Source organism: Geotrypetes seraphini, chromosome 8, assembly GCF_902459505.1.
Source record: "Geotrypetes seraphini chromosome 8, aGeoSer1.1, whole genome shotgun sequence".
Taxonomy (NCBI): Eukaryota; Metazoa; Chordata; class Amphibia; order Gymnophiona; family Dermophiidae; genus Geotrypetes; species Geotrypetes seraphini.
This window is the reverse complement of record NC_047091.1, coordinates 150,381,303-150,409,053: the sequence shown is the minus strand read 5'-3', so window position 1 is coordinate 150,409,053 and position 27,751 is coordinate 150,381,303. Positions and strand designations below refer to the sequence as shown.

The following is a 27,751-nucleotide window of genomic DNA, read 5'->3' as shown; positions in this document are numbered from 1 at the left end:
TGTGACATCATAATACCTCATTCCACCAATGCCTAAGAGTCAACCTCAGTGATGTCACAAGGGGTTCATGATCCTATACTTGGCTCACATAAGAATCATATGAATGGGCACATCCACTGACCCTCAAGCCTTGCATTGAAGAATGCTGGTGTAGAAGGATTGAGGTCAAGATACACAGTAAAGAATGACATTGGATGGTTTCCCGCAGTTAACCACAGGGACGGGAACAGTAATTAATTTTGTCACCGTGTCATTCTCTAAAGTGGAGATTGGGGCAGAACATCATGAAAGCTAAAGCCAACCTTGAACTTTTTCATCCAATATATATAGTCCTTTTGTGAAATGGGGCATACATATGTTGATTTTAGTCCTTTCCAAAATACAGCCCATTGAAGTCTCTGCCTATTGGGGATCCACCACATGTAAATAGTGTCTTTCTGAAATCCATGTTTGCACACAAACACACACACTACATGTGAAAATGCCAGCTTTTACACATGTAAAGTGTGAATACAGCTTCTAAAATAAAAAACTCATTCAAATTCTGTCTGATCCAGTATCAGCCAAGGAAGTTTTAGAAATCAAAAAAGAACTTTCGCAAACCAATTTAAATCTATTTAGCATAGATATGAGAAAGTTTGTGTGCTCATAATATTGAGGTGAAAACAGCACTAACAGCATCACAGAAGTTTTAATCATTGTTAAAAAGAATTTTGAAAAAAGTGTCCATACAAAGACTAAAAAAACAGAGCTATATTTAAAGCATCCACTTTAAAAAGTGACTGAAATATACTTACCAGTCATGAAAAATGCTCATTTTCACTCGATTAGTGTGGATGCATAATTGTAACTTTTTTCTTTTAAGTTTTTCTGACATTTCTTTATAGACACTTTCAAAATACTTGTGCAATGATTAAAAATGCAGAGATGATTATTATAGGGAAAAAAAAAGCAGAGTAGACAAAGATAAATAGACCAAAGTGCTCAAATGTCCTTTAATACAAATCTTTCATGTGACACTGACCGCCCTTTCATCTGAATGACCTGCATAATGGCATCGAAGATTAACTTATCAAATGGTCAGAAAAATGGGAAAGTGGAAAAATGCCTAGTAATCTGAAATCAACCAAAATAGCACATTGTGCCAACAATGGAAAGTTCCATAATTTGCGAAACTGAAGGAATGTGCCGCTCATGAATCTTCTAGAAAGGTCAAATGATTAAACATCTTTTTAATAAAAGACATTTGAGCACTTTTGGTTTATGGTATATTTTTTGTCTCCTCCACCGTTTCTTTTTCTGCTTTGTTGGCTGTGGAAGATTGTCCTCCTGTTCTTCCCGAGATGATAAAAAATTTTGTGACGCCATTGGTATTATTCCCAACTCAACATGCAAAAAATTATTAAAATTTCAGAAGCCAGTCAAATCATTCACCATATCCAGCTCAAAGTAAGTCAGTTTCTTAAGGAGCCAACTGCATAGTCACTAAACCACAATTAGGCCAGCTAAATTTTAGACAAAATGTTAACAAAAGTAGGAAAAAAAAACCATTTGATTATCACTGGCTCTACTCATGTTAATACCAGGTATATGCCTCTGTACTAAACAAACAAAAAAGAAGAAGTCTGGTATAAACATATATAGAGAACAGAGAGTCCTCAGAGATAGGCACTCCCACCTGATGCCAATTGTATTTATAAGCAGGAACCAAACATATATCATCAGTCTGAAAGTTAACTAATCAAACATGGAAAAAAAATCTGCACATTTTAGAACAGGTAATCTTAACCATAGAAAAATCAACATTTTCACTTTTCTTTGCTGGTCTTAGTCATTTTGGAAATCCAAAGTTTTCATTCACCATTCTATGAAAAATAACCCCAACAGGGATATCCATTTTTCACTTCCCTAGTATCAGGGGGAAGCTCCTGCACTCAGGGACACAGCAAGGATTAAGCCAACATTTCAGAATTTCCCATGAGCCTTCTCATTACATTACAACTAATCACAAAATGGAACTCTACATCATCATCCACACAATCAGAAGAACGCTGACCATTCTAAATGTATAATTGGACTCTGCAGCAAAAAAAAAAATCCACTTCTGCTCAAGTTGTCCTAGAATTCCTTTTCAAATTACCCCAACATATTGAAGGTTGAACGTTGTTCCAACACTATACATTGTAGGGATTCAAATGAATGAGAATACAGAAGGTAATTGAGCCAACACAGGAGCCTCCACTCTACTGGTATGCAATATTAACCATTGTATTACCAAATTTTAGTCCTGGGCAACAATGGTCCAGATGAAATTAAATGCTGCAAAGACTAAAGTATTTTATGGCTTGCCCCAAAGTTAGATTCTCTCCCCTTCTGCTGTGATCTTAGACTTAGGAAGAATCTTGCAAATTGAGTTTAGCCCTCATTAATACTAGGTATTGTTATCGATTCTTCACTTACATTTAAGGACCAACTAAACTCGCTTATTAAAAAGTGTTTATTTAAATCTCTGTGCTCTGAGAAGAGTGAGAGCACTTTTTCACCAACACTTCTCTGTATTGGTTCAATCAATCATTTTGTTAAGGCTGGATTACTGCAATTCAGTGTATTTGGGGTCTTTCAAAGGTCAGTCTGCAGAGACTTCAATTAATACAGAACACTGCAGCTAAACTTATCTTCGGTAAGAGTAAATTTGATAACGTAACCCCTCTGATCAAGGATTGCATTGGCTTCCACTGTATCTCGGAATTCAATTAGTGCATTTGTATTGCATTTAAGATCCTATTTGGCATTTTTGCCACTTTGATTCCTTTAGACTGGAATGTTCATAGATCTCATCTTGCCAGAAGTTCTCAAAAATTAAAACTTACATTTCCTTCTCTCAGTGATAAAAACAGAACCTTAAGAGATTTAGTTATTCTTTTGCTTTTAAATTAACAGAATTTTGGAATGCTTTACCACTTATATAAGAAGTTTAGGTTCTTTTACTTTATTCTGGAAAGTTCTGAAAACTTTTTTGTTTGCTAAACATTTTGGAAATTAGCTACTGTATTTCAGTCTACTTTTTCTTGTCAAATTTATGTAATTATGTTTTATATTATTGTAAACTGAGTCGAGCTCCTCTTGGTTGATGACACGGTCTATAAAACGAAGTTTTAGTTTAGTTCTATTATCCAAGTCCTCAAAGCTCTTGATGTCTGCCTGACAAAGATCACATCTCTTGACTTGCATGTCATATCACTTCTCAGTTCATATATTCTACCTTTTCTCCTAGAATAAGTAGCATCCGCCATCCTTGGACATACTGTACAAAATTCCCACATCTTTTTATGACCAAAATTTAAGGATATCCATCTATTTGTCCATATGTCCGCTTTACTTAATTGATCACTCAAATTTAAATTTCTTTGAACTTAAATTTGCTCTGCTTTAAATCTATACACTCAGTTCATCAGGAATTGAGCAAATGGATGCATACTGGAGAAATGAAATAAACATAACAGCAAATTTCTAAACCACATAGCCATGAGTTCAATGTGGTTAACAAAAGATTATATTAAAGAAAAAACAAGAGAATGTTGTAAAAAAATGCAAGAATATCTAGTTAATAAAAAATTTAGAGAAGAGAAAGGTTTTCAACAACTTTCCAAAATGTTCATATGAAATAGATCCAACAATGGTCGGAAGTCTTTATCATAATACGCCGCTTGATAAGCAAGAATGTGTTCATGGTATTTCTTACTTTTACAGCCCGTAACCAAAGGAAACTGAAATAGAGCACGTGATTTCCTACTATTCTTCTGCGACACTATATCAAGCCTGTCAACAAGGTATCGAGAGGCAAGTCTAAAGAATTTCTAACCTGATTTTTGAATGGACTGTTTGAAACTTCTTATTCATTTCTACCATAGTGATAATGTGATGACTTTTTTGGATGTTTAACTATCATAAATTTATTGAGAGAATTTATTTTCAACCCCTGGGAGTCTTTGCTACAGTATCAGTCTAGGAAACAGAGTGAGAATGTATTACCCTTTGTTTTGAAATACATTCCGAGATCAGATCATTTAGGTACGGTGATTAAAGATATTTTGCTCATTTTAAAAGCAGATGTTTGAAGATGGGAGAATGTTCTCTTTACAAGGAAATTTAAATTTGAGTGATCAATTGAGCAAAACGGACATAAAGGCAAAAAGATGGATAGCTTTAAATCGTGGTCATAAATAGTGTGGGAATTGTACAGTATGTAAAGTGATGCCACTTATTATTCAAGGAGGACAGGTAGAACAAATGAACTAAGAAATGATACAACATGCGATTCAAGAGGTGTGATCTATTTAATTCAATACCCATGTGATCTTTCTTATGTCGGGCAGACATCAAGAACTTTGAGGAATCAGATAACAGAACATCATTCCAGTTGGCACACTAGTAGAGTGAAGGCTCCTTTGATGGCTCATTACCCAATACCTTCAGTATTCTCATCCATTTGCATCCCTTCGAAGTATAGTATTATAATTTAAGTTCAGCCTTCAATACGTTGGGTTAATTTGAAAAGAATTCCAAGACAAAGTGAGCAGAAGTGGATTTTTTTGCTGCAAACAATAGATCCCAAAGGATTGAATATACACTTAGAATGGTCAGATTGGTGTGGATGATATAGAGTTCCGCTTGTGACTGGTTGGAGTATAATAAGAAGACTCATGGGACATTTTGAAATGTTGACATATTTCCCTAGCGCCATTTTATCCTTGCTGTGACCTGAGTGCACCAGCTTCCCCCTGACACAGTGGAAGCAAAACAAGGATTCCCTGTCAGACCTATTATTCAAAGAATGGTGAATGAAGAACTTGGCTATCCAAATGACCAGCAAAGAGATGAGTGAAAAAGTTGATTTTCTATGGTTAAGTTTTCCGGTTCTAAAAAAGTACAGATTTTGAAAGTTGTGGATTTTTTTCTGACTGATGGTATGTTTGGTCTCCACTCATAAATGCAATTAGTACCATGTGGGAGTACCTATCTGAGGTCTTTTTCTCTATGTCTATATGTATATGTTTATGCCAGACTTGGCTTCTCTGTGCTTGTTACTGTATTTGGGGTACGTTTTGGTAAATACAAATATTCCATAGTTTACAAAAGGTTTGTTTTATATTGAAAATTTAGGGTTCATGTCCTAAGCACTTTTTTCCATAGATATCTTTAGTACACAGGCCCCTTGGAAGACAAAAAGGCAGCTTTACTGGGTGTAGGAGACCTTGTGATTAAGGAGCAAGAGATATAACCATGACCGTTCTATGTCTCCCCTTGCTCATCTTCGATGGGAATCAGTAACTACAGAACCATGATAACAAACCTCTAAACTGCACCATCACTAAATCAACATATTTGGCTGACTAGAATAAAAAACCAGAGGCTACAGCTCAAAATGTTGCTTTGACCCATCAAAAAATGGATCAGTTGAGTGCTGCATATGTAGATATATGTGTTATAGTAGCATCTCAAATCCTTACTCTTATTGCTTGGTTGCACAAGTGTTTTACATTTATTTCATACCCTTCTTGCCATGGTCTTTGAAAAGCTCGGTAGGAAAGCTAGGTCCTCCATTCTCTTTTGAGGTCTTGCAAGTACAGAGTTCTTTATTTTCCACCATCTCCATGTTAAATATATGCCTTTCTTTGGTAGACCTTGCTTAGCTTAATTCCCTGAGCCTCCCTGGTTGTCACAGAAACCCTAAGGCTATGTCAATATACGAATCGGGCAAAGTTGGATCATCAAGGTTTAGGGAGTTCAACAATCAGTGGTAAGAAGGTGATCCTGGAGAAGTGGTGTTCTCTCTAAACATGGAGGGGATTTGTTCTGTTGTATTTTGCTTTTTGGTATCATCTCACAGCATCTCTGCATTAAAATAAAATTGGAACAGGTTATTGACAAATCCAAATACCAAAATTAAAAAACACACAGTACATAAAACCTGATTTTTATTTAGCACAATAGTGAAGGGTTTTAAAAAAAATATTAAATATCCTTTTTCGTCTGATTTTAATGGAATAGCCTGCAGTTACATTAATATACAATACAATTTCTTATATCCCAAAATTTTCAATGGGGAATCGTTGCAGCTTACAGCAAGAAGGGTTACATTGTGTGAAGCAAGATTAATAATGTCAGATTAGTTAGGAGATGACAGTCTTGAGATGAAGAGGCTGGGGGAAGTTGAGTCTACTGGGAGAAGAGATATGCACAGTGGATCACTGCAAAAATCTAGTCAGGTGAAATCCCATCTTGAATTTAACTATGGTTCAATGTTCAAATTGATTCTTAAGAAAAAGGTGTCACAGCTTGGGTTAGAGGAAGCAGAATTTCTCAGCAAGTCACTCCTTTCTAAACCCCCCAGTGCTCTTTTGAGGAACAAGGGTCTTAATTCTTAAGCATTAACCCCATCTATCTACTAAAGGCTCACAACACCAGACGTTGCATTTGTGACTTTTATTCTGCCTTAACCTTGCAGTTCTGGGTGGATTGCAAAAAGAGTAATCTGGACATTGCCCGGAGAATTACAGGATCACAGGTACTAATTACAAGACTGACTTATTCAGAAATTTACAACAGCAGGGATAATTAAGTACAGCTTCAGTTTGTCTTGACAAATTTCCTGAATAGCAGGGTCTTTATTTCTCTTCGGAGGGTTTTGTAATAAGGCGTTGTTATCAGTAAGTAGGAGAGGTGGTGGTCTAGTTTCACTGCCTGAGTTGCTAGTAGACCATTGTAAATCATCTTGCGCTGAGTGTCTTTGATTTTTTATTTATTTTTTTTTTTTTTGGGGGGGGGGGGAGTGTGTTGTTCTTTGCCTGGTTGAGTTGTTCCGGATAAGGCGAGCGTTCAGATAGGAAGTGGTAGCGCCAGTCAGGGCTTTGAATATATAGACAGTAAATTTTGAATAATATTCGTGCTTGCATTGGGAGCCAATGTGTGTCTAGGTATGTGGTGGTAATGCGATCATATTTGCTTAGTGAATAAATCAGTCTGAGGGCCATGTTAGGTAAAGAATGGTGCAGTAGTCTAGAAGTCTCAGGCCTAGAGACTAGACCATAAGTCGAAATTGCTCCCTATCGAATAATTGGACACGATCTTGAATGAAGGGAATCTTCGGGATCCTAGTCAGCATGGATTCACCAAGGGTAGGTCCTGCCAATCCAATCTCATCAGCTTCTTTGACTGGGTAACAAGAAAGTTGGACTTGGGAGAGTCTTTGGATGTCGTGTACCTGGACTTCACTAAAGCTTTTGACAGTGTCCCACACTGCAGGTTGCTAAGCAAGATGGAATCGATGGGGTTAGGAGAGACACTAACTGCATGGGTCAATGATTGGCTGAGTGGTAGACTTCGGAGGGTGGTGGTTAATGGTACCCTCTCTAAAACATCGGAGGTGACCAGTGGAGTGCCGCAGGGCTCAGTCCTGGGTCCACTCCTTTTCAACATATTCATAGGGGATCTGACTCAAGGGCTTCAAGGTAAAATAACACTATTCGCCGATGACGCCAAACTATGTAATATAGTAAGTGAATGCAGTTTACAGAATTATATGGCACAGGACCTGCTTACATTGGAAAGTTGGTCCTCAACCTGGCAGCTAGGCTTCAATGCTAAGAAATGTAAGGTCATGCACCTCGGAAGCGGAAATCCATACAGGACATACTTCTTGAACGGAGAAACTTTAACTAGGACTTCAGCAGAACAAGATTTAGAAGTAATCATCAGTGCAGACATGAAAACTGCCAATCAAGTGGAGAAGGCTTCATCTAAGGCAAGGCAGATATTGGGTTGTATCAATAGAAGTTTCGTCAGCCGAAAGCCTGAAGTCATAATGCCGTTGTACAGGGCTGTGTGCAATTCTGGAGGCCACATTACAGTAAAGATGTGCGCAGAATTGAATCGGTTCAGCAGACGGCCACCAGGATGATCTCGGGGCTCAAGGGTCTCTCTTATGAAGAGAGACTGAACAAATTGCAGCTCTACACTCTCGAGGAACGTAGGGAGAGGGAGACATGATCGAAACATTTAAGTACCTCACGGGACGTGTCGAAGTGGAAGATGATATTTTCTTTCTCAAGGGACCCTCGGCCACAAGAGGGCACCCGCTCAAACTCAGGGGCGGAAAATTTCATGGCGACACCAGAAAGTATTTCTTCACAGAGAGAGTGGTTGATCATTGGAACAAGCTTCCAGTGCAGGTGATCGAGGCAGACAGCATGCCAGACTTTAAGAATAAATGGGATACCCATGTGGGATCCCTACGAGGGTCAAGATAAGAAAATTGGGTCATTAGGGCATAGACAGGGGGTGGGTAAGCAGAGTGGGCAGACTTGATGGGCTGTAGCCCTTTTCTGCCATCATCTTCTTCTTCTATGACTGCAAAGGATTTCTGAACGATTTTGCAGTTGCATGGTGCAGCATCTGTCTAGCACCATCCCAAGAGGTTTTAGGGCAGGTTGCATGGGGTATTGGATGGTATTTCTGTGCCGAGCTCTGCGAGTGTGGAGATGATGCGGTATACAAACTTAAGGTTTAGTTTAGTTTAGTTAGTTTAGTTTAGCATTTCGATGTTAGTTATGGTTGAAGTTTTATCCTTTTCGAGCAATAGGAATTTTTTTTGTCTGTTCAGTTTAGGTTGTGGTCTTACGTCCATTTTTCAACTGTTCCTAATGTCTTATGCAGTTTTCCTGTTGTGGTGGGAGTTGGTTGGTCGAAAGGAAGGAATATGGTGATGTCATCTGTGTAGCTGTATGATGTTATACCTAGTTTGTCTAAGCTTTGAGGGAGGCGACGTAGAGGTCGAAAAGCATTGGAGATAGTGGTGACCCTTGGGGTACACCGCAAGGTTTGGACCAAGGTTCTGACTTTTCTCCATTTGTAGGTTCTAGATTGCAGGAATCCTTGGAATCATGTGTATACACTGTCTATGATTCCTGTAGCTTCCAGTATTTGTAGAAGTATGGTATCATCTACCCTGTCAAATGCTGTGGAGAGATCAAGTTATATGACCAGCATCTTCTTGTCTTTGCTTAGGTTCTGTCAGGCTGTGTGATGATAATCTCACTGAGCTCCTTTGGGAATTGGCCCTCTGTGAGCTGTATTTGAACCCATTGCATGAGGCGAGTTTGGCATTTTGGAATGGAGGTTTTTAGTAGATAAGGGGCGCAATTAAGGTCACATGCTGCTTAGTGATATTTTTTTATAGAGTTGGTTCAGGTCAGGCCATTGTGCTGTTGGAAAGTCGGTCCATCTTCTGTCTGCTGCAATGGACTCTCCTTCTGTGGGGTGTACTGGGACTTCATCTAGGCAGCTTGGGGTGCCTTCAAAGGTGGTCCAGGCAGTTGTGATTTTGATTTTGAAGAGATCAAGATGGTTTAAAATATTTAGACCAAAAGCCTATTGGTGCACTAAGGCTAATGTTATAACCGGGGGCCTAGGTTGAGGTGGTAGCCACAGTTGTTTCATAAACACTAGGCACCTACTGTCCACTAGTGTTTTTATGAAGAACAGTAAGCAGCTGAAAACGTGCTTTCATTGACGGCACAACTGCTTATATCAGTCCTATAGCTCATGTACATGATCACGTCTACATTTAGCACAAGCATGCATAAAGTAGAGCTTTATTATCCATGCATGTGTGTGCTTGCTTGCACCGGTCATGCTCCTCCCACACATCGCTGCAGTGAACATACATGCCATGCAACTCAACATGCTTAGCTGGTTGGTATCTTATAAGTGGCCATTTATGGAAAATGCAGACATTTATGCATTTACACCAAAAGTAGGTGCCACCTTATAGAACCCTTAAATGTGACATCAAAAGCTGTATTCTTGCAATTTTAGCTGCGTAATGAAGGGTGCTTAGCATTCATTTAATTTTCACTCAACACCACAGTTTAACACAGTTATATGAAAGAAGTATCATCTTCCAGCTGTAGGGGGTATTCTAATGCTGCACTTATATGTAGGTACGTAGGGGCTGATTCTATAAGGGCATCTAAAGTTAGGCGCCTACCACTGGTAAAATACCCTTAATAGCCTCAATAATTGGAAAAAAAATAAAATTAAATTGGGTGATAGGCACCTATAGCATGGCGCTTAGTGGTGCCGAACGCTTAAGTGGGCATTTTTATGGTCAGAGCATGACTTCGGCACCTATGTTTTTACATAGGCGCTGCTTTCTGCAATTCTGTAAACGATGCCTTAGCATGACTGACACACAGCCAGCACCGGCCGATTTAGGCACCATTTATAGAAATCAGCCCCTTATTTGCCTTTATAGAACACTAGTGTAACCAGTTATGAACATAAATATGCACCAACCAGAGTGGGGGGTAAGTGATTATAGCTAAATGGCAGCGATGTACATAATATTCTATCATGTATGACAGTCCCAATATGTAAAGTATGTACATATTTGTAGAACAGCACTGAGGAAGTTTGGCTTTCATATGAGCATATGAAGACATATGTCATTCATCTAAAGAAATCTTGCAGCTGCCAATCTGCAACCATAGCAGAAAACAGACATTTTCCTAACATGCAGAAATCAGAAGAATGCTGGATTTGCCAGAGCAACGAGTTACGAGATTCATAAATAAATAAATAAAAGCAAGCTCTCATTAACAGAGTGAAGGGTTGTTGGCACTATTCAGATCCCAGGTTTCATTAAAAAAAAAAAAAAAAGGAGCTGATTAATGGTGTTTTAGGCTGGGAAGGAAGCCCAAGACTCCAGATGGCCCAGGAGGCTTAGGTGCCTGGGCCAATCAGGCTTTAGGCCCCTCCATGGAGCATTCTGGGATACACCGGGAAGAGGAAGGCCCACTATTGTCATGAGGCGGGCCTGGCGGCTGAGGGGGGGTCTAATGGCAGGAGGGAGTGGGCATCCCTCCTGCCTATCACAGTTGGGGTGGGGAGGTTGTTTCGGGGGTGGCTGCAGGAGGGATTAGGCATCCCTCCTGTAGCAGACAAATCTTGGAGGGGGTTCCTGCCACTGTTGCCCAGCTGATCGCAGCAGGGAGATTTCCTTGCCGTGAACAGCTGATGATAATGCGATTGTCTAACCGGTGCCTGTGACATGGGCACCGGTTAGAGAATTGGGATGGTTAGGCAGAGTTAGGCATCTGGCCATTAGGACAGACGCAATTCTGTATAGGATGCCACTTAGTCAGCTGCTGAGACCGGTGTCCTATACAGAATACCTCCCTAAAAGGTGCAATGGGAGAGGTAGGAGGCAAACCAGGAGAAGACAGATTCGCAGAATCCAAGCAAGGACAGTACATCAAGGAGTAAGCAGTGATTAACAGTATCAAAATAACGAGGAGAGAGTGCAGGCCCTTAGCTCTGGCCAGGAACAGGTCCCTGGAGACTTTGGTAAGGGCAGTCTCTGGAGTGTAGGGGCGAAAGCCAGTATTGTAGAGGATCAAGAGTTAAGTCAAGGATGTTAACACAGGGTTAGTCAAGAAGAACGAGGACAGAGTGAAGTAGATGACGACAGATAAAGACCCGAATGGTCCATCCAGTCTGCCCAACCTGATTCAATTTAAATTTTTTCTTCTTAGCTATTTCTGGGCAAGAATCCAAAGCTCTACCCGGTTCTGTGCTTGGGTTCCAACTGCCGAAATCTCCGTCAAAACCTACTCCAGCCCATCTACACCTTCCCAGCCATTGAAGCTCTCTCCAGCCCATCCTCCCCCAAACAGCTATATACAGACCGTGCAAGTCTGCCCAGTACTGGCCTTAGTTCAATATTTATTATTTTCTGACTCTAGATCCTCTGTGTACATCCCACGCTTCTTTGAACTCTGAGTCAAGTCAAGGATGTTAACACAGGGGTTAGTGCAGGAACCTTTACAACCTCTTCAGCAGGTGGCGGTAAGGGTTCTCACATTCATTAATTTAAACAGCTGCATGCTAATGGTAACAATAGGGCTTGGTTATAAACGGACCAAACAGAAAAAAAAAAAAAGAAGATTTTAACAGGTATGCTAGAAATGGGCTTAGCATGTGGGAAAGACTCACGTAAGGGCTCTCTAGCATAGCTTAGTGAAAATAGCCCCTAGAGGAAACTAAGCATCTATATTTCTTTTTACAGAATAGGCACCTAGCTATAGGAACCAGGTAACAGAATAGCCCTTGACCGCCCTAATTCTATAAATGCTGCTTAAAATTAAAATGAGCCAGTTAGTGTTGATAATTTGGGCACTAATCGATGTTAACTTGCATTAATTAAAATTTTGAACACATTATGTGCAGATCTGAAAGGAGGCACAGCCACAGGAAGGCCACAAGTTGATCGGGTGCGTTCCTGGAATTTGTGCGCAGCCTTACAGAATAAGGGAGATCTGCACCTAAACTGAGCGCAAGAATTTACACCAAGGTTTACTTGGTAAAAATTGTGCCCAGAATGCGGCATGGATTCCAGCACCAAGCGTTATTCTATAAATGGTGCCCATCTCTGAGTACCATTTATAAAAACAACACTTGGCGCCAAGTTAAAAAACAAAACAAACCTGAGCCAATTTTCTGACGCCATATACAGAATTCAGTCCTATGTGCCCCTCCTGAGTCAAAGACTTCCCAACTGAAACTGGCAATGAACAGTAACACTTGTGCTAGCACAAAAAAATGAATAAAAAGAAAAAGCTTGCACAGGAAGGATGTCTTATATTAAGCAAACTACTTTAGTTAACCCCGCTCCCTATTACAAAACCGTGATAGCAATTTTTAGTGCAGGCCGGCACGCTGAATGCTCTGCGCCCGACATTCAAGAGTTCCTATGAGCATTGGGAGCAGCGCACAGCATTCAGTGCGCCGGCCTGCACTAAAAACCGCTATTGTGGGTTTTTAAAAAAGAATCTTTATTAATTTTCAATTCAAGAATAGTGTATTAAAATATACATACAATTAACGTCATAGACAGCACTTACAATCAATCAAAGAATACTATAAAATATTTTTCCCCTCTCCCTCCCTAATTTGAGAACAAAAGCAAAGTCATAAACAGTACTTGCATTCAATCAATGAATGCTAAAATATTACCCCCCTTCCTTCCTGGATGTGCAAATCAAATAGGAAATAAAGGCATACTCCAACTAATCAAAATTAACAAAATTCATCAATGGACCCCATATTAATTTAAATAGCTTATTATGACACGATATTTCTGAGTTCATTTTTTCAAATTTATAACAAACAAAGATGCTCATCAAAAGGAAAAATTAAGCCTGTCCCAATTTTTCCAGTTTTTGGTAATCTGCATAGATTTCCCAGTCATAATGAAAGAGTCTGCTTTTATACCTTTCTAATGGAGGTTTAGTTGTCAACAATGTCCCACAGATTACCACCTCATAGGACAGCAGAATCGAAGACTCCAAAATCAAATTAATTTGTCCCCATATTGATTTCCAAAAGTTGAGTATCAAGGGACAATAGAACAACAAATGATCCAGTGTTCCCATTTCAAGAAGACGTTGAATTGTCTAACTTTTGCAAACAAACTGGGGTCCAAAAAAACTCTATGTAACAGAAAAAACCAAGTTTGTCTCATAGATGCTGACGCTGTACATCTCATCCTCCAAGTCCAAATTCGTGGCCATTGAGTAGCAGAAATCTGCTGCTTTATCTCAATGCTCCAAATATCTTTTAGGCTAGTTTTAGGTTTATTATTCAGATATTAATTTATACCACTTGGCGGCCTGATGCCCTAGCAAATCTGTCTGGAAACATAGGCCCGGCAAGCTATACTGATTTTTTTAATTTTGCCAATCAGGAAACCCTTCTGAATGGCCTGTTTCAACTGCAACCATTTAAAAGCTTGAAACTGAGATGCCGAATGATTGTTGCAGTTGTAATAAATTTAGCATTTTCCCATTTGAGATCATATCATCTAAAGCAGTGGTTCCCAACCCTGTCCTGGAGGAACACCAGGCCAATCGGGTTTTCAGGCTAGCCCTAATGAATATGCATGAGAGAGATTTGCATATGATGGAAGTGATAGGCATGCAAATTTGCTTCATGCATATTCATTAGGGCTAGCCTGAAAACCCAATTGGCCTGGTGTTCCTCCAGGACAGGGTTGGGAACCACTGATCTAAAGTACATATACCTGCCTGCAGCCAATGTTTCCAGAGGAACTTAGACTCGCCAATTTGAATCTTGGATTGTTGTATTGGAATAGATGTTAAATTAATTAATTTTAATGTGTTCCAGGTGGAAATAAGGATACTATTGTCCTTATATATTCTGGGCAGCTTGATACTCAAAATGTGGCTCAAACGCAATGGGGACATAAGATGACTCTCTAAGATCAGCCAATCCGGCAGATTCTCCATGAGTTCAGGACGCAATATGAAGGCTTGATGATACCTATAAAAATTTCGGATATTTACCCCCCTTCCCCCCCCATCGATTGCGATTTTTGTAAAGATACTAAAGCTATTCTAGCAGTTTTACCCAGTAGTGCTGCCCGATTCACGATTCAAATCGATTAAAAAAAATAAAAATAGGCCTCCCCCACGTGCCTTCCTAAAGCAGGAGTAGCAGCACTGCCTCTTGCTGGCCATCTGCCGCCGCTCCTGCTTGAGGGGGGAGGGTCAGTCGGAAAGGCCTGCATGTTCCCCCAGCTTTCCCCCCTCTCCTACCTTAAGCTAATACGGCAGCTTGCAGGATCGCTGGTGCTATAGCAATCCCTGCAGCTGCTGTCCTCAGCAGCACGTTCTCTCTGCTATGGTCCTGCCCCTCCTCTGACGTCAGGGTCAGGATTGAGGCAGAGAGAACGTGCCACTGAGGACGATGGCAGCTGCAGGGATCGCTATAGCACCAGCGATCCTGCAGGCTGCTGTATTAGCTTAAGGTAAAAGCGGCAAAGCTGGGGGAACATGCAGGCTTGTGGGGGGGGAGGCAGGCCTGTGCAGAGGAAGGAGAAGGAAGAGTGCCTTCGTGGTGGGGAACATAAGAACATAAGAAATGCCTCCGCTGGGTCAGACCTGAAGTCCATCGTGCCCAGCAGTCCGCTCACGCGGCGGCCCATTAGGTCCAGGACCTGTGCAGTAATCTTTTATCTATACCCCTCTATCCCCTTTTCCAGCAGGAAATTGTCCAATCCTTTCTTAAACCCCAGTACCGTTCGCTGCCCTATAACGTCCTCTGGAAGCGCATTCCAGGTGTCCACCACACGTTGGGTAAAGAAGAACTTCCTAGCATTCGTTTTGTGTAGAGGGAAGAGTAGGAAGGAGTAAGAGAGGGGAGATGGCAGACCTGGGGTGAAGTGAAGAGAAGAGAGAGATCAAACCAAAAAGAGGGGGAGGAGAGGTGCTGGACTAATGGAGAAAATAAAGAAATGCAAGACCACAAGGGGAAGGGTACAAGAGGGACAGATATTGCTCAAAAGTAGGTGGGCAGGGTGCAGGATGGCAGGAGAGATAGTAGGAGAAAGCCTGTACCTGGGGAAGGGGATACAGGAAGTAAGGAAGAGAGAAAGAAGAAGTTGGATATGGGGAGAGACATAAAACAGAGATAAGATGCTGGGCATGGAGGGAGCATAGGAACAGGGATACAAGGGGGATACTACTGGAGAGGAAAATAGGGACAGGGACACAGAAGGGAGATGCTGGATGAAAGGGTAGTTGAGAAAAGGAATGATGGTGGATCTGTGGATGGTGGGGGTCCATCGCTGCAGCTGCGAGGGTATGGCGATAAAAAAAAGGAAAGATGCCAGACCTCCAGGGGAGGAAAGGGAAACAGAAGGGGAGGACAGAGATGGAAGATGGATGGTTAACATGGAGAAAGGAGAGCCTGATCAGAAGACAACCAGAGCCTAGGACCAACATTTGAAAAATGACCAGACAACAAAAGTAGGAAAAAAAAATTTATTTTCTGTTTTGTGATTACAATATGTCAGATTTGAAATGTGTATCCTTCTAGAGCTAGTGTTAGACCGCGAGGGTGAGCTAGGATTTAACAGAGAGAGAAAAAGTATTTTTTGTTTATTTTGTTTACACCACGGGACCAGTGTGGGTAGGAGAGGGCAAAGGGGATGAAGAGGTTATAAAATAAACCCACCAGGATGTTTGAATAAAAAACACACAATTGGGCAGGAAAATCAAATTGAATCGAAAAATTGATTCAATAGGCTGAAATCGAATTGAAATTTTTTTTTCCTGAAATCGGGCAGCACTATTACCCAGCCAAATAAATTTTGTAAGAATCCCATTTAATTTCTTATTAAATGAACTTTGAAAAAACACCAGTAACATACTCACTTGGTAACAAACCACAGGCAAAATCATCATTTTGATGGTCTGGACTCTCCCCCCACCAAGAAAGATGTAGTGGGTTCCAATGCTCACACATTTCTTTAACTTTCAGCAATAAAGATTTTTCATTTACTGTCATTGAGTCTTCCAAAGGTCTTTGAATCATAATACCCAAATATTGTATTCCCTCTTCCTTCCAAATGAAAGGGAATGAGTCAAATAAACCTTTTACACAATGCACATTTAGTGGAAGAACCTCTGATTTGCTCCAATTTATTTTGTAACCAGAAAATTTGCCAAATTGATCAATCAGTTCCAGTAAATACAGGATGGTAGATTCAGGATTCTTCAAATTAAGCAAAATATCATCTGCATAGGCCAAAACCTTATAATCTTGACCTGCATATGGAATTCCCTGTATCTCCTTTGCCTGCTGAATGGCCAATAAGGATTCCAAAACAATATCAAAAAGCAAAGGAGATAAGGGACATCCCTGTCTAACTCCCCGCTGCAGACAGAAACACTCCGAGAAAGTATTATTAATATATAATCTGGCAGAAGGGGAACTATACAAGGTTTGAATCATTTGAATAAATCTGGATCCTATACCAAACCAATTCATTGCTTGATACATGAAAGTCCATTCTACACGATCAAAGGCCTTCTCTGCATCCAAAGAAACAGAGAAAGCCGGATCATCCATTGTTTTTGCTAAGTTTAGCATATGAAATGCAAATCTGGTATTATTTGAAGAATATCTTTGAGCAACGAAACTCATTTGATGCATACTGATCATATAAGGGAGAGCTTTGGCTAATCGTAGAGCCAATAACTTAGCAAGGAGTTTTACATCTACATTAATTAAAGAAATAGGCTTGTAATTTGAAACCAACTTGGTATCTCTATTTGGTTTTGGCAAAACAATGGTTAAAGATTCTGCCCTAATACCTGATATACAACCCTTAGTCAGTTGTGATTGATATAAATTTAAAAGATGAGGTAATAGTAAATTTTGAAAAGATTTGAAAAACTCCACTGTGAAACCGTCACTACCCGGAGCGGATCCCACTCTTGAGAGACTTCAATGCTGTCTGGAGTTCCTTAAGTGATACAGGCGCTTCAAGATTTCCTTTTATATGCTCGGGAATTTTTGGCCCATGAATTAATTTTAGAAATTCTATTTCCTTAATTTCTTTATTTGAATAAAGCTTTGTAATAGTCCAAAAATTGTTTTTAAACATTTCAAATTTGAGTATGACTTTTACCTTTCGTATCTTTAATGGCCGCAATCTTTACTTTTCTTTTTTTGACTTTAAGATAGTTAGCCAATAATCTTCCCACTTTATTTGAGCTTCCATAATATAAACCTACTGAGAAACTAAATCTTTTCTAGCCAATTGTGAGGAAATCTCATTATATTTATATTTAGCTTTCAAAAGGGCCTACAAAGTATTTTGTTCCCATGTCGAGACCAATTGTGACTCACGGTCAAAACAGATTGAGCCAAATTAGAAAATTCTAATTTTAACAGCTTCCTAATATGTGCCGATTATGAAATTATTTGCCCTCTCATTGTGGCTTTGAAAGCATCCTTTATAGTTTCCAAAGAGATTTCCTCCGAGGTATTGAGTTGAAAATACTCATTTATTATATTTGAATTTCCTCAAGAAAGTTTGAGTCTGCAAGCAATGTATTATTAAACCTCCAAACAAGTCTATTATAATCTTTTTCGGTGAGCTGATATTTTATCTAAATATCAGCAAGATCCGCCAAAAAGATCGGGTCTATGCTGGCTTTTGTAACCTGTTGAGTTAAATGATCTGAAACAAAAAATAATCAATTCTTGAAAATGATTTATGAACGTGGGAGGAAAAGGAAAATTTGTGAGCATTAAAATGAAGAATCCGGCATCATTTTTCTTTGATAATATACATAGGGGGGTGGGGGAATTGGAAGATAAGATGTAGTGAAATTGAAATTTTGAAGGAATATGATAGTTTTAATGATTGTATAGAAAGATGGGAGGGGGAGGGTTTTTAATTAATTTACATATTAAGAATATAATGTATGATGTTCAAGTGTTATATGATAGTATTTCATGTTATTCTTTTTGTGCACTTGATGTAAGTTTGAAAAAGAATAAAGAAATTAAAAAAAAAAAGAAGAATCCGCCATATATCCTTCAATCCACATGAATGTACAAGATTATCTAGACCTAATGATTTTAATTGCTTACTAGGTTGTTTATCCAATAATGGATCCATGACAGCATTGAAGTCTTCGACTACGATTAAATTAGATGCAGCCAGTGACAGAATTAATTGTTGGAGTTTTTTTTTTTTTTTAACTCAGCCTGATTTGAATTAGGAGCATAAATATTAAAAAGCGTCAGGGCATCATTTCCTGAAGTCATATCAACATGAAGTCATCTACTCATAGAATCAGCTTGAGTATTACCAAATACAGCAGAACACTGCCTATTAATCAGAATAGCCACACCAGCCTTTTTTCCCATTGCAGGGGGGGAAACAAGTGACAAAATAAAACACCCTAAGAATTAGTACAAGCTAGAAAGTTAGTGCGCAGTTTGACAGACTGCAACATTTTTAAAACTTTAGAAAATTCTACTTTTACCTTGTACCCACCTACAAACTGGCTTCTTGTAGAATTGTCCCATTGGGTTCAGGAATCAGATTTTCTGAAATGGCCAGGTTGGCCTCTTTATTGTCTTTAGGTTTTTTACTACTACTCCAAAATAAAAATCCACTGCCCTAGAAGATAATTAGGCTAAATTTATATATCAGGTGAAGTTATACTCAAAAACAAAACACTATCGTATAAAGCTGCCACTAGAAAGGCTTCATGTTTACCATTTAAGCATTTGACATTTTTCATTTAATCATTAATAGTGGTTCAGTATAGTAGAATTTAGGTTATTAAAATGCAGGTCCCAAATCTGTAGCACTTTAGCAATATTGATTTAGTGCCAGAGAAAGTTTTCCCATTTTTAAGCAATAAGTCACATTTCAAATTGTTGATTTGCATGATCTAGAACTTTGTGCATTCAAATTAAGCAGCACTGTTACAAGTACTCTTTAAAGCAGGGGTATCCAACCTGGGCTTCCCTGGGCTGCATTGGAAGAAAAAAATTTGTCTGGGGCCGCACAAACACTAACGCTAGCTGATGAGAGAAAAAAAAAAAGGTTGAGCAGGTCCTAAATTTGCAATCACTAATATAGAAGATGTACGTATCTAATAATAAACCTTCATTAAAGGGACACTGTGGAGAGGACTCCCAAAAAAACAGCAATACTTACCCTGACTAAGCAATCCTCCCCAGTCAGCCTGCGGTCACTGTGTTTATTGCTCTCTGATTTGGCCGCAACATTTTCTATTTGTCCCCATACTAACAGATTTATTTTTGAAAACAACACGGATTGTAGCTCAATGGGAGTTATTTACTGTGTTATCTGCCCTTGCACAAAATTCTACATCAGACACACAAAAAAGAAGGTAAAGGTGCGGATTGCGGAGCATTTATCCATTAAACGTCAGCAATTACAAGCTCCAATTGTATCCCATTGGGTGCAGGCAGGGCACTCCATTGATGAGTTCCATTATACTGTATTAAAACAAATTAGGATGCCAAGGGGAGGAGACATTGCCCATAGATTGCTAGCAGAGGAACTCAGATTTATTTTTGAGTGGCATACCTTGAATCCAGGGGAGGGGAGGGGTTAAATGAGGAAATCAAGTGGTTCCAGCTCTGATTAGCCTAGGTATTCATGCAGGGGTGGGACAGTATTGTATTGGTTGTTTCCTGATTCTAGATTGGCAGTGGGGTTTGTGATATCAGTAAGATTAGGGTTGAAAAGTCAGTTTTAGTGGCTTCTCAGTCTCTGATTTATCCCTTGCTAGTGGGGTTTCCCCTGTTCCACAGCCAAGTAAGTGATTATTTGGTTTCATTTATGATTTATTTTGAAGTAATTTACTGAGATTATATGGAGTGATAATGGTGGTGTAGATGGGACCGAAGTGTTTTGAGTATATGAGGTAGGATTATTATTTAACATTTAAATTTCTTCTTTTCCAGCACCCTGACGACACTAGCGCGAAACTCGAGTCGAAGGGAGGCAAGATGGTTTTAATCACAATGGGTCGTTAAGGGGTGTTGAAGCTGTAAGCTGCACCAGCGTAGGACTTTATGGATAAACCGCCATTCCTCTAAGATAAAACAATTTATTTATAAACATTACATGCTGATTTCTCATTTAGAGTGAGGGCGGTGCACGAGACCTTTAAGTGCTATGATGGTTCCGGCAGACAACCAGCGCTAATACTTTTGTGTGTACTTTATAGCACTTTTGGTTGGTGATCTGAACACTTTACATGCACTTGATGCACTTTATGTTATTTTTTGAAGACATATGTTTCTAACTTGTGCAGTTTGTATTTTTTTTTCAGTATCACATTTTTGAAAGGGACCCATAGGCTGTTTGCTCCGTATTAAGGTACAATATGAATTATGCCCATTAGTTACTTGTTTGTTCACTTTTCAAGTCACAGTTATCTTGTGGAGCAGTCACAGTTTCAGTCCAATAATTTCAGCATAGTAAACAAGCTGTTTGTCCTTATATAGCATTTGGTTTCATTTAAGTTGAGCATATTATTCTGTGTATATGTAGTATTTTGTTTAAGCCAGGGGTATCAAAGTCCCTCCTCAAGGGCCGCAATCCAGTCGGGTTTTCAGGATTTCCCCAATGAATATGCATGAGATCTATTTGCATGCACTGCTTTCATTGTATGCTAATAGATCCGTGGTGCTTGTTCATGGTCAATTACCACACCATTTAACCAAATAAGAATAAATTAAATTGTACACGGATTTAGGTTAGGTGTTGCCAGGCGTCATTTATAGACTAGGCTCCAGTCTGGCGTCCTTTAAGCACCTAAATCAAGTCACCCCTTTATAGAACTGCCCTCCAACTGCAGGGCTGCTTTCTCCAAAGTGCTGGGAATATCCAGTAGGTAATGCAGATGTTTTTGCACTTAGGTCCTCTTTTACTAAGCCCACCTCCCCATGCTGCGTGCACCCCTTCCCTGTACCTTTATCTTTGGCGCAAGCAGCCATGAACTAGCTGTTCGTGTCAGCTATGGCACTCTTAACGTAACTTCGACGTCACTTCCTAGGCATGGGTCCTGGAGGTGACGTCAGAGTGCCGAAGCAGACAAGTTCATGGCTGCTCGCACCAAAGTTAAAAAGGTATGGGGGAGGGAAGGGGCGCACAATGAGCAGGAGGGGTGCCATCGCCCGGAGTGGTCCAGCCCCCCCTTACTATGTCACTGACGCAGCTTAGGTGAGGATAATGCTTCTTGTTAATATGAACAGATGTATCACTAACAGCCCCCCCATTTTACAATACCGCAAAAGCGGTTTTCAGCACCAGCTGGTACGTTGAATGCTCTGTGCTGCTCCCGACGCTCAAAAGTTCCTATGAGCGTCGGGAGCAGTGCAACACATTCAGCACGTCGGCCTGCACTAAAAACTGCTTTCATGGTTTTGTAAAGGAGGGGATAAGTTCTACTAAGGTTTTATATCTTTTAATGGCCTATTTCTTAAGTTTATAAAGCAGAAAAAGTTGCATCTTGAAAAGCTGAAAAGCTAAACATGATCAGAAAAGAAATATCACAAGGGGAAATGCATTCTTTCTAAATAAGCAAATCAATAATTTAAAGCATGGCTCCTAATATCCTGCAAAGAATTTAAAAATTAGTCATTTTATTGATTATATATTTGAATCAGTTAGGTTTAAATTTTTTTAAAGAATTTTTATAAATGCCTAAATTACATTTAATCATAGTCTAAATTAAAAACCCCTGCAATAGGAAACCACATTAGCATACCACATTATTAATTTTTTTTTTCTGTCTAGACACAAGGTCTAAAGCTACTGGACCTGGTAGAGCTCTTTGGAGCTCCCTACATAAGCACAGTACATAGCTAGGACCCTTATGGCACTCTCCTCTGCTCTCTGCACCTGCAATTCTGACCAAGGCCAGACGTCATCACCTGCTGGTGCAGGTCAAACATAGGGGTCTTTTCACTAAGGCGTGCTAGTCAATTTAGAACTTGCTAAATGCTAACACGTCCATAGACTATAATGGACTCGCTAATCGTTAGTGCACGCTAAATCGGCTATCACACCTTATTAAAAGAAGAGGTTAGTAAGTAATCTTCTCCACAAATTTTTTTTGGAGGGGGTTACAATGGACAGTCCCAAGGCCAATAGAACTAAATAAGTTTTGGAAATTTAGATAGAGGGTGGGGTAGAAAAATAGTTAGAGTTCTTTAGCCCTTCTGATGAACATTTAGAATCACTTCCTTCCCAATTCTATCCTCTGTGCAGTGTACTCCTTCTGCTTCCCCTCACCAGTGCCCCCCCATACTTTTTATTAAGACATGGTAGAGGTTTCTATCATGGTCTGGAGCACTAAACACTCCAATACCGTTCCGATGCTCATAGAATTCCTATGAGCATCGGAGCAGCAATCCTTTTGAATATCAAGCAGGTGATTTATTCGAGAAAAAGGCTACTTATTACACCACAAATTGCAAAGAACAGGGTTCAAGAATGGAAGACTGGGAAAGTTGGGTAGGGGCATCAGAGTTTGATTGAGAGGCTGTCAGCAGATGTGAAGAAATGGATGAGAGAAGTAGGGAGCACGTAGATAGAGAATGTCGGCGATTCCCCAGCCTAGAGCAATTGTGAACTCTATCTTGGGTACAGTTTTCACTTTGCTCACTGTTAAGTTTTACAGATAGCGGTGCGTACCAGGTAATTAGATACTGGCGCATCAGTGCTTTGCTGTGATGGGATTTCTTCATCACTACTGGGCAATTGGTGCAGACTTATCAAATGGGCCACAACGGACTAAGGAGTTGGAAAGTGACTAGCATTACTCAGTATCTACTGGTTGTCAAAAGAATTCAGAATTCACTTGGGTATTTTGGAGCTCTTCCTAAGGGCTCCTTTTACTAAGCTGTGTTAGCGCTTTTCACGCACGCAACATTTTAGTGCACGCTAAACCCGCGCTACGCGGCTAGAACTAAAGCCAGCTCAATGCCGGCGTTTAAGGTCTAGCGCGCGCTATTCCGCGCGTTAAAGTCCTAACTCGGCTTAGTAAAAGGAGCCCTAAGAGTTAAAATCTGTGCTTATGCATTTAGTGTAGGAGTTTCCTGCAGGTTAAACCCAGATTTAACACTATAGTATTTAGGCCAATTTTCTTTTTTCGCAAGTTCTGGCTCCATACCACAACTGCAAAATAAAGTTAGCACTGCACTTCCTAAATGTCTATGTTATTCAGTTAGTGCACATAAATGCAAATGTGGTATGCCAGGTAACACTTCCATGCTAGTTCCCTGCCCAAGTTTCCAAGTTTATTCTATACTTGATACACTGTCCTGCCAACTTGTACAATACTAAAAAATTTTTTAAAGGTAAAAAATTAAAATATATATATATAACTGTTCAATATGTAAATGCATTTTTCTACATCTGATATTGTCGTTTTTTGGTTCCACATCTGTAAGAACCTTTTGAGGCCTGAGCTGTTGCCCTCATTACTGTTTTAGATCGATTGGGCTTCTATTCACCCTTTTTGATACACGAGATTAACTGTATGCTCAAAATATAATCCTTTTGGACATGATTGAAATGAAAGTATATACGTTTGTACGGAGTTTTTTTCACAAGCCAGTGATGATGCAAGCAGCTTAGGGTACTTGTGTAGTCCCGACTGCTGGCAGGTGAGGTTTGTTTTTCTTCTCCGTTTTTTGTAATTATTATTTTATATACAAAATTGTGTTATGTCTGTATTTTTTCCGATATGGTATGAATGAAACCCTTCTACTAAACTTAATATACAATACGTTTTGGATTGGATTATTTTTTGTTATATACGATTGTATCCCTTGATACATTTAGTTGTTTACAATATGTAAAGCAAACAAAGAAAAAAAAAAAAAAGAGGATCAAGGGTTAGGCAAAAGTAAAATATTTAGGATATTTGTGATAATATGTTTGTGTTATATGGCATGATAATTGTTTGGTTGGACGGTGGTGGTAGGTGGGGAGGGGGAAATGGATGATTATGAACATGAGAAAGATGAATGTGCTTTTATTGTATTACTATGAGATTGTATTGGTTGTATTGCACTGTTGTAGTTTTGAAAATTAATAAAGAATATTTAAAAAAAAAAAAAAAAGTAAAATACATCGAGCTAAATAAAGGGTGGTAAGAGGATGAGGAGAAAACAAAAAGAGGGGGTATGATGCTTCTTAAAAACAATTGGTATTCATTACTGTGAGCAGAGGATGTAGATTAGATGAATCGCCCATTCTCATGTACCCTCCCAAAAATATAAAATAATAAACATGGAATTAGTGTTCACATGTTAAATGTGTTGGGGCAGACCCCCCCCCCTTTAGTAAAAGGGCCCCTTTGGTGTGGAAGACATTAAGAAAGAAGAGGGTTGGGTTTCGGTCAACTTTTCAGAAAATAAAATCATACGAAGAATTGGGGGGAGGGGGGTGTTTGTTGTTTTTTAAAGCAGCACAAAATTTAAGCTGTTGCTAGAGGAGTGCTCAAGGTGACCAACATAACAGGATTCAAGAGAGGATTGGACAAGTTCCTCGAAACCCCTTCCCTCCGCCCGTACCTTTTTAACTTCGGTGCGAGCATCGCGTTATATCATTTTTATGTTGACATTTATTTGTGCACCTTACCTGATCTCTTGTTTTTGTAGGCAGATACACTCAAATGAATTCTGCAATCGTGTTGATAGGTGTTAAGATGTAAAAAATCCCAAGACAACTTGTATTGGATCCTTTTTAGGCTGTTATGCGGTATATAAAGTTTTTAATAAACAAGCATATTATTTACATAGCAATAGTCACAAGACTAAGGGCAAGAAAACACTGAAATCAAACAAGCATGAACACAATGAATCACAGGAATAGCACATGGAGTAGGATGATTTGAGAATATCAATTAAGAAAAGGGTGGATTTTAACCTCGGTAATAAAAAAGGAAAAAAGTGTATGCTTCTTGAGTGTTTCAGGAATGTATCCATACACACTATCCCTCTTTCTACACCCCAGTTCCCCAAAAAGTCTTATCGTCAATATGAAGCCCTTTAGAAAGGGGATGTTTAACAGTACACTGGCAGGTGTGCTTACAAGTGGTAAGATAGTGGCGTAGCGAGGGCGAGAGGCACTCGGGGTGGTGGGGCTCTACCCCCTCCCCAAATTTCCAAATTTTATTAAAATTTGATAAAAACGCTTTTATAATAAATTCAAAGCAATGTACATTAAAGAATAATCAAGTAGAGACATACAATGGACTAACTATAGGCATCATGCATGAAACGGTGGGGATAAGGGTAGAACTACAAATTCATAAGAAAAGAACGATTAAGGGAAAAAAACATTAAGGGATGGGGATCCTGTTATCTAGAAATGTTTATTCTTCAAGATCACAGCATTAATGATGGAGCAACATAAATAAATGGATTTACGCTAAACTAATTCCTGAAAGTGTCAACGAAAAGGAAACTTTTTAGTGAACTTTTAAATCGTTCTAATACTGATTCTTCTCGAAGATGAATAGGTAAATGATTCCATTGTTGGGTGGCTGTAAGTGAAAATATTTTGTTTTGCCTTGTATTAATTACCTATAAAGAGGGGATTGTAAGAAGGTGTTGATTTGTAGATCTTAGTGTTCTAGATGTAGAATGTGGAATAAGGAACCTATCCAAGAAAGCTCCCCCTCCACATGCTCCCACAACTTTCCTTAACCTGTACCTCTAACGTTCCTGGCATGAGCAGCAACCCCCAAACTGCTCTCGCACCAGCATTGGCTCTTCCTGTGATGTCACTTCCTAGGTGCGGGTCCAGGAAGTGATGTCAGAGGAAGAGCCGCTGCTGGTGCAACAGCAGCTTGAGGGTTGTTGCTCGTGACAGGAACAGGAGGTACAGGGGAAGGGAAGTGGCACACATGCGCGGCAGTGGGGGGTGGGGGGTGGAGAGGAGACCTGCACCCAGGGCGGACCGCCCTCTCCTTACTACATCACTGGTTGCAGATGACTAACTGCAGCAATTCAACTGCCACAAGCCCCACACACTTGTTAGAAGTTTCTCCTTTGGAACTATGATATTGTCTAAGTACGGATAAGCCAAACACAGAATGGCCAGTCTTCTGGCACTTAATGGTGATACCTAGATCTGTTGCTCCTTTCCCCATCTGGGAGCTGTGCAAGCGTTTCCAACCTTTGCTGGCCAGCAGAGCAGTGGTCAGGTCTGGGAACTGAGGCCTTGTTTCCCCACATGTCTGCCTTTGATGGATCAGGCAAATCTAAAAACTGATTTAACACAAATCAAATTCAAGAACCAGGCTCATGACTAACTTATGCAGTATGAATACAGGAAGTTCCCCTGCCGCTGCGGAATCCATTGAAAGGTAGCAAGTAGTAGAGTAAACCTTCTCCAGCTTAAATAAGAACATAAGAATAGCCATACTGGGTCAGACCAATGATCCATCAAGACCAGTAGCTCGTTCTCACGATGGCCAATCCAGGACTCTAATACCTGGCCAAAACCCAAGGTGTAGCAATATTCCATGCTACCGATACAGGGCAACCAGTGGCTTCCCCTGTGGGGGATATGGGATAAAAGAAAAATGTGTAACAAAGGGGGCCTCGGGAAATGTTCTTTACAGTGTCGTCGTCCCCCCATAAATGTGGTGCACCCTCTGTTGCACAGGTTAACACTCGAGATGGTTGTCAACTAAAATTGACAACTCCGAATGTATATCCAAAAGGAGGAGGGGGGAAGTACCCAGTAAAAGGCTCCTGGTCACAGCATTTAAGGGCAGATTCACCATTTGGTGCATATCCTTCTGCTCTAGGTCTCGAGGAAATGGCCTTGGGAGTTTGTCGATCAAAAATAAGACAGTCCAGTTTTCTGGCTTATGCATTCACTGCATAAGCCAGCCTCTAAAATGTTTTCAGCACATTCATAGGCCGATTCAAACAAACTTCACCATTTTACGGAGAGGGAAATACCTACAATGTTCTCTCAGTGTTTCTGCAGCCGGCATTGTGCTTGTTGCAGGTTTCCGGGTCTTGTTGCGTCTTGTCAGGTAGAAACCGAAGTTTCAGCCATCATGCTGTGGCTTTCTTCAAGGTATACTGCGAGGTCTGCAGTCTTTGTAAATAGTGTGTCTACTGATCTGATTGAGAACAGGGCACTCTGTTGGTCACAAATTTGAATTTTGGTGGGCAAGTCAGTTGGTCTCTTTTTTCCATAGAATGGGAAAGTCTCTGGTGAGTTTAAAGATGTTCTCCCCGTGAAGCTGGGTTATATGTTTACAGCAATGACTATGGATTAGTGCTGCCCAATTCA

At 39.9% G+C, this 27,751-nt stretch overlaps 1 protein-coding gene across 5 annotated transcripts in view; it reads right to left on the bottom strand.

Annotated features, from left to right (window-relative positions):
• Positions 1–3,047: 3,047 nt before the first annotated feature.
• SCARB1 (scavenger receptor class B member 1) overlaps positions 3,048–27,751 on the bottom strand; it is a 210,439-nt gene continuing 185,735 nt past the window's right edge. For 2 of the 5 annotated variants that reach the window (XM_033954981.1, XM_033954978.1), the window contains exons 12-13: positions 18,935–19,060; positions 5,762–5,895 (exon numbers count right to left, since the gene is read on the bottom strand). In XM_033954981.1, the coding sequence (XP_033810872.1) occupies positions 18,935–19,060 (126 nt within the window). In that variant the 3' untranslated portion in view covers positions 5,762–5,895. Of the gene's footprint in view, positions 5,896–18,923; positions 19,061–27,751 lie in introns of all 5 variants that reach the window. The other 3 variants (XM_033954980.1, XM_033954982.1, XM_033954979.1) reach the window with 2 other exon arrangements.